The sequence below is a fragment of the Lycium barbarum genome, chromosome 12, assembly GCF_019175385.1.
Source record: "Lycium barbarum isolate Lr01 chromosome 12, ASM1917538v2, whole genome shotgun sequence".
Lineage (NCBI taxonomy): Eukaryota > Viridiplantae > Streptophyta > Magnoliopsida > Solanales > Solanaceae > Lycium > Lycium barbarum.
Window position 1 is genome coordinate 91,059,023 of NC_083348.1, and position 7,740 is coordinate 91,066,762.

The following is a 7,740-nucleotide window of genomic DNA, read 5'->3' on the forward strand; positions in this document are numbered from 1 at the left end:
AAAATAGTTTACAACATTCCGAAATTTCATTTCCTCACAATGGTCTTGATTCATTCTGAAAATGGAGTTCTACTGTTATACCCTATTTTAACCGGGATCAAAATAATTTACAACATTCCGGTAATTTCGGGGTTATTTAAAATTGGGAGTCGCCACCTAATTATTTATGGTGAATTAGGACACCTAAAGTTAATTAAAGTACTTTCTAAAGTTAACTCCATTTTAAGATTCTAAGTAAGGGTTCAATTAGTCTAAAGGGAAGGTATTAAGCATCCTTTAAGACCCATTAACAATGATTAACCGACCGGACTTATGTGAATTAATCAAAAAGGCTAGTTGTAAAGTTAAAAAAAATATGTATAAGGGAATTGGTCATAACTAGAACAGTAGTGATAAAAAGGATATTTAGTAAAGTAAAATATAAAATAATCATGGGAGGTGATATAAAGGGCGTAGGATTGAATACCAATTTTAATAATTAACTGACTTAGATATAGAAAGAAAAATATGTCTGGCTGTTGGAGTTGTTAAACGTCCCATAAAAAATGAAATAGAACAAAGTTTTGCAAAATGTTACTTTTATACTCGCTGAAATGATGTGTTACGGACTTCCTCTTTTAAACTAACTAGGTGTTATGCTCCTATGTGACGAATATCCTATTGATATCGAAAGTTAAATGACGCTAGATGATTAAATACAGTCTAATTGATAATATCATAATGATCTGGTGTCAGCATACAAACACATAAATTAGCAAACAGAGAATAGAAGAGAGGAAAACGTAAGATGATAGGCATGTTAATCGCAGCACACAGTAACTAAAATGAGCTGCGCTAAATGAGCTACTCCCTGGTCGTGTTCGACCCCATCAAGTGGACAAAAATTCCCTCTATACATTAACGTTCGAGAGGTGAGGAAGAATAGTGGATGTTCGGGTTCCACGTGCTAGCGGCATCGTTGAGTCCTAAAGTGGGACTCTTCGGCTCCAGCGTTCATGCAAACAAAGAAAAGAACAGGAAGTAGGAATTAGAAAGAGTAAGATAATCCCTAATAATGTACAAAAATAAACAGGTCAGTCGCATAACATTATACCAAATTCTCGTTTATAATGATATAATTCCTGTCTATCACGACATAGCTCCAAACATGGGCAAATAAATAGATGAAAGATGCTAGAATTCACATTCAGACAACCCACATAGATCCTTTATAACAATGCTTAGGCAGATATATAGCTATTATCCCTTAGCCATGAACAACATTTCTACCTGCTAACTATAACCACGACTTCATGGATTATAAACAAAATCATTAGGCTGACAGTTCCAGATATCTCATTTTGACATTTGGGAAAGAAAATGATATGATTCATAAACATGATATCTAAAACTATGACATAAGAATACTTTTTCGGTAATGCTTTGCACACAACACGGACAGAACATAATTCTTGAAGTTATGAGCACTAAATAGACAGTACGAACTAAAACTCATGGCCCCTAGCAGGTTATCAAACACAGATTCTCTAGTCGGTTTACCAACTCTAACTATAGCATAACAAGCATTGTAAACATGGTTTTTAGAGTAGGATAATCTTACTCATGGAGCCATTTATTTTCTCAAACAGGATCATGTACTTAAGGGAGAACAGGACATACTCAACTCTTATCTAAACGAATATGAAAACTGGATTTTCTAGTATTTAGTGAACACACAATTTTTCACTATTTAGGATGATAAAGATAAGCATTACAAGTTCATTACGACTTCTTAAAATGGAATCCTTATCAGGTGAAAGTGAAAAAAGAGACCAAATTTATATCGATATGACATCAAAATACCTTTAGATTCAGACACAATATTCAGCTAAGATTCAATGGACGATTAAGCTATAAAATGACATCCCCATACTATAATAACTACTAACCGGTTATCTGATTTATTTAGGTTATCATTTATCGTTTCGGATAGAATTCAAGAGACAACGCTAAACTCTAAAACCAGTTTCAGCCCAACACTTCAAATTCGAAAAAAAAAAGATCAACTTCAGCAAATGTGCATCATACTCGACATATTGCATTCATATTCACAGAATTGTATCGAGCAAAAGGAAGCAACCAACTTGCAAACAATACATATTATACTACATGGGAAATCGTCTTAACGGTAACCAACGACAACATAGAAACAGAGATAATGATTTTACCTCTTGTGGGTGCAGTGAACAGGATGTCAGAGGCCTCGGATTTATGCTCGAACTCGAACGAACCCGATTAAAGTAACTAAAGTTTCAAACTGAAAAGTGAAAATAGAGTAATATGTGGCTGTCCTTTTCGTTTATAGAGTGAGACTATCGCTGTTCATTGCTTTTATAGTGAAGCTATGGTTTGTTAACCCCCCCAGATGTTCAAGACCCCCCAAAAAAAAAACAACCCGAGGTACAGTGATCGAAAAAATATATATATTTCAAAAGGGGTTTTGATGGTTGAAAAAGAACTCCTCAAATGGATAATGAAACGAGTATTTATAGTGTGGTTTTAGGGTTTCATTTGGGCGGGATGTTGAAATCTAAAATTCGAAATTGAGTCAAAGAAACCTGCTAATCCGAACGTGTTTTGATTCGGATTTTAACCGCAAATGGCTAAACTTTCTCTGATCTTTGAGGGTTGTAACACGTCTACATTCACCAAAAGAGATTCTCTGAGAATCGAGACGTTTAAAGAAAAGGTTTGCATTAAAATGGAGTGGCAAGGATCTGCCATGGTTGAAAGGGGAGCTGAGGTTTTGCTAAAAATGGAGGGGAGATAGAGAGAGAGGGAAAGAAGATGACAAGGGGCGTGGCTACTGCTATTTTTTTCATTTAGGTTGTAGATGATGAAATAGATAAGTGGGCCGGGTTATGAATTGGGCTCAGTGTTTGGGGCTTGATCGGTAATATTAGATAGTGGGCTGATTTGTTTCAATAGATAATGGGCTGGACGGGTAAGAAAATGGTAATGTATTTTGGGCCATTAATTTGGCTGAAAAACTTTGGTCTTTCCTCCTTTATTTTAATTATTCTTGGGTTTTTAACTTAATAACTAGTACACTATATATTATGTGAAGACAACTATTAATTAGTATGTATAAAGTAAAATTAATTTAACGCGTACAAATCCTAAAATGAAACGATGACGAACCATTTAAAATTTGTGGTAAAGTAATACCAGTAATGTTGATAGTAGAATAGTGAAAATGAAAGTAATGATATTAATAGTAGTAAAATAAAAAATAGTAGTGAAAATAAAATATTTAGATTATTAATAAATTCAGAAACCCAAGGAAATAAATTGAAATAAAGGAGGGACAAAATTGGGTGTCAACACGTATTCAGTTCTCCAACTTGATTCTGCAGCATTGTTCACTCAAATGATCGATTTAGGTTTCATCTACTTGTAACGCTGGAGGTACTTAGCTTTGGTACAAAACTAGCAATCTGCAAATAAAGATGCGAGATGAGTGTCCAGCCCAACTCCGACAACCATGAGCACTCCCATTAGTATTACTTATCTGATCGCCAAGAGAAAAGGAAACAAGAATCTTAAAGCAGTACAAGGTTTAGGATAAAAGTAACCATACAATCATCAACATTTTGGTCTAATAATTCTAATATTGGGAAATTGAACAGCATATAGAAAGACAAGTGCTCTTTATTGTGATGAGACATCCTTCCCCGACTTATAGCATTTGAATCAACACTTCAAATGACATTAATACCTTGAAGAATCAAACACAAACATGGCTAAACATTCATAAATTCCTAAAGAGAATCCTCAGCAGCACCATCAAGATCTAGATAGTGTGGGATTATATCGGGGATCCATTCACCACCTTGCATAAAATTGCGGACTGTGAACTTAGACGCTTCTGTTTTATCGATGATTTTCAACCATTTTACTCTGCCTTCCATACTGGACCCTGGTCCTCTATTATTATACTCCGCCAAATATATGTTCGTCACATTTGGTTTTGGAAGCCAACCTTGTGGATCAATAAAGTCTTCAATATAACTCCACATAATTACTCCATTCCCTTGATTTTTCCATGGCCTGCCTAAGTAACTTGTCACTGCTGACTTATTAAAACCTGATGCAGGAGATATTGTACAATTCTGAAGAACTAACCCTGGACTCTGAGTTACTGTGTCTTGGCCAGGGGCCACTATTGTGATCTCTTGTCCATGTGTAGGTGTTCTTGCATAAACTACACTATTTTGAAAAATGGCTTGTCCATCACCAGTGATAAAATCGATAGTGCCATAAACTTCGCATTCTCTGAAAAATGCGGACCCTACTTGAGAAAAAATTGTATCCTGGAAAGCCTCAAATTGGCACTGATAATATGAAGCAAAACCGTGCCAAGGAGCACTGGTCAATGCAGCTGCTTGACTGCCTTCTGGTCCAGCAGTATTTTTTATTGTCATATTCATTCCAATAAAACCACTGCCGTAAACTTCTGCTCAATAAAATTTGATAATGTAACAACCATCACAATCAATTGTAAAAATAATAGAGATACGTAGTTGAAGCCCATAAGTTAAACATGTTTTATGAGGGAGCTCACATTCAACTTTAAATTTTGGAAGCTCACCAACTTTGTTAGCTCTCAACCCTTTGCACTCCACTAATTAGAACCTCCCTTTGATCAATTTTATCTATATTTTAATACTTTTGCTTGTCTTTAATAAAAAACATTCGATATCCTTAATAATAAAAATATTTTCACAAACTATCCTTTATCTCCTCTGAAAAGTCTAACTTAACTAACATTTCACTAATTACAACCTCCATTTGATCAAATCTTATGTGTCTCCCTTTTTTTTTCCCCCTTCACTTAAGAAAAATATTTAATAGCATTGTAGTTGTCTAAACTACCCTTTACCTCCTCTCAAACGTCTTACTTGATTAAAACTCCGCTAATTAGAATAATAAGAGTGAATTTTAAAAAAGGACCATCTTTTTTATAAATCATTCAGTATTTTAAAATAAATTCAGTTTGTTAGAACGACTAATGTAATAGGGAGTAACTGATGGTTATTGTGATAGGGAGAGATTACTTACCTAATGTGGCGGTATTATCTGTTTCGAGACCCATACTGCTACTTTTATTTGCTGAAATTATTGTGACTCCCATCCCATCGCCAACCAGGGATATGTTAGTTTTATTGCTAGGAATGGTAATGTTTTCATTGTAAGTGCCTTCTTTGACATGTATAAAGTATGGTTTTGAACTCATATTTGGAGCTGCAATTAACGCTTCAGCGATGGTTTTATAGTCGCCTGACCCATCTTTTGCAACTACTGAGTCGTAACAATTCCCGGCACTCCACCACAATGTCAGCACAGTTGTGAAAATTACCACTTCTTTGCCTTCCATCTCGATTTTTTCTGCATCAATAATACAAAAATTAAGATCCAAAAAAAAAAAAAAATATGAAGTAGAGAATTGAGTGCTAATTTAGGATGTGTTGTCATGGCAGAAAAAAATTCCAAAAAAAAAAAGTAGTCATTTTTTGGCAATAAAACACCATAAAAAATATTTCCGTTGAAGGGGAAAAACTATTTCTTGGTTTATTCTTTTTTCTCCATATTTTAATCCATTTGAAATTAGTTAAAAAGAAAAAAAAATTGTCCTAAATACGTTTTTCGAAAAATATTTTCTTTAGTGTGTAAAATTGCTATCATCCATCCTCAATTGCCAAATTTGATTTTCAGGAGGTTTTTCACTTCTTCTTTCCCTTATCCAGGCTTCCATCTCGCACCCCCCAAAAATTGCAAAAATATTAAAGTAGGTAAGTGGTGTAATAAAGAAAAATGCACAGAAACTATTCAAAGATTTATTATTAGGCACTATTAAATAGATGCTAAGGGACTAATATATCTCAATAATACTAGATCAATTGCACGACTAGAGTACTGAAACCATTAGCATCAACTTACCACATAATTAACGTACTTTGATAGTTCTGTGGGTGTACTCAAGATAGAAAAATAATTATTTAATGATAAATGAAATAATACATGGCGAACCTACAATTATAATTGTTATTATAGAAAACTGATGAAACATTTGTAGGTGAAATATGAAATTGCAAAGGTCCTCATTAATAGGGGCACAAGTGATAGTCAAAGTAAATATCTTTGGTATTTAGATGTAACGGTATACAGGCATATTAGATTCTACATTAAATTAGCGACTTAGATGTCAAATTTGCGTCAGATTTTGTTACTAAATTTTAAGTAGTAACTTCAATTGATCATTTTTCATATTAAATTACATTAGTAGGCGAATTGAGTTTTAGACAACATATATATATATAGCGTATATATATGTATAAGCGGAAAAAAAAATCAAACATGTGTGTAACGATCAATTGAAGATCTGAAGGGAAAAAATACAAGCTCAAATTGATGAACCATAAGCCTGTTGAAATAAATCATCTCATTAGAAGAAATAAAACATATAAATGGAAACAGAAAAAGTACTATATTACATTATCCTGTAAATACAACACCCTAAACAACTAGAAGAAAGCATAAATTGAACTTGTCTAACAGAAAAAGGAATAGGTTTACCTTCTGCTGAGCAAAACACCCACAAACAATAAGATAAAGTGATTTGAAGAGAGTTTCTGACGAAATCAAGAGATAAAGGATATAATGATAAAGTGATTTGATATTGTATCATCTACATTTATATAGTGACAAAGAATATGAAAAGGTTATACACATCTTTATCAATGGAAGATTACAGGACCAAACTAATAAATGTTGAAATATTAAAAGATCGGTACTATATAATTAAGAAGATTTGCACACCAACACTCTACAAATAATTACTCCTTTCGTCTCAAGTTATGTGTCGTTTTTTTTGTTTTACACACTCCTTAAGAAATATTAATTAGGACGGATATTTGGCCTACTTTATCCTTATTTATGTCTAAGTTATAAAATTTCTTCATTAAATGTTTACTTTATTTATGTGTCATCTCCATTAAATAAAACTTCAACTGATAAGGGTAAAATGGAAAAAAAATAATTAATTATGCTTTAAACTCCTAAAACGATAAATAATTTGAGATAACTAATTTTAGTAAACACGAGATAATTTGAGTCGGAGGGAGCACTATAGATGAAACAATTCTTGTGATTCAATGTACCTGAAAGTATTCGTTTGAGAGAAGACACTTTCTGAAAGGACGAAATGGTTAATCAACTTTTTATGGGTATTTTGTAATTCTATTTTAACTTAAAAAGCTTCCCGCTTTTAATATAAATACTAGAATTAGCATAAGCACTTTGCGCATGTCCCTAGTATTCGTAAGAATGAGATTTTAAAGATAACATAAATATTATTCAGACAATGTGCTTGTGTTCTTTAACAAAAAATACAAATCCTAAAAGGTTAATTATTTCTGACGAATTAATCGGTTAAGATTTTATATATATAAGAAGGGGAGCTCTAAACCTAAATAAATTTCAAGGCGTTCGAAAGGTTCCTAATCTTAAGTTACTCTTTCCGTCCCCAAATACTTGTTCCATTTTTCAATTACACGCCCTGAAAATATTTATTAGAGTAGCATTTTGACTATTTACCCTCTTATCATAGTTCATCATGTAATCTCTCCTCAATAAATATTTACTCCATCAATATTGAGAAGCTTTTAAATGTTGCTAATTAATATCATGGAAAAATAGAAA

At 33.1% G+C, this 7,740-nt stretch overlaps 1 protein-coding gene across 1 annotated transcript; it reads right to left on the reverse strand.

Annotated features, from left to right (window-relative positions):
* Nucleotides 1–3,367: 3,367 nt before the first annotated feature.
* LOC132623132 (pectinesterase-like) lies at nucleotides 3,368–6,715 on the reverse strand. Its single transcript, XM_060337837.1, has 3 exons — nucleotides 6,616–6,715; nucleotides 5,101–5,427; nucleotides 3,368–4,495 (listed from the first exon to the last, which is right to left on the reverse strand). Exons 2-3 carry the CDS (start codon nucleotides 5,414–5,416, stop codon nucleotides 3,801–3,803), a joined length of 1,011 nt encoding a protein of 336 aa, XP_060193820.1. The 5' UTR covers nucleotides 5,417–5,427; nucleotides 6,616–6,715; the 3' UTR covers nucleotides 3,368–3,800.
* Nucleotides 6,716–7,740: the final 1,025 nt, after the last annotated feature.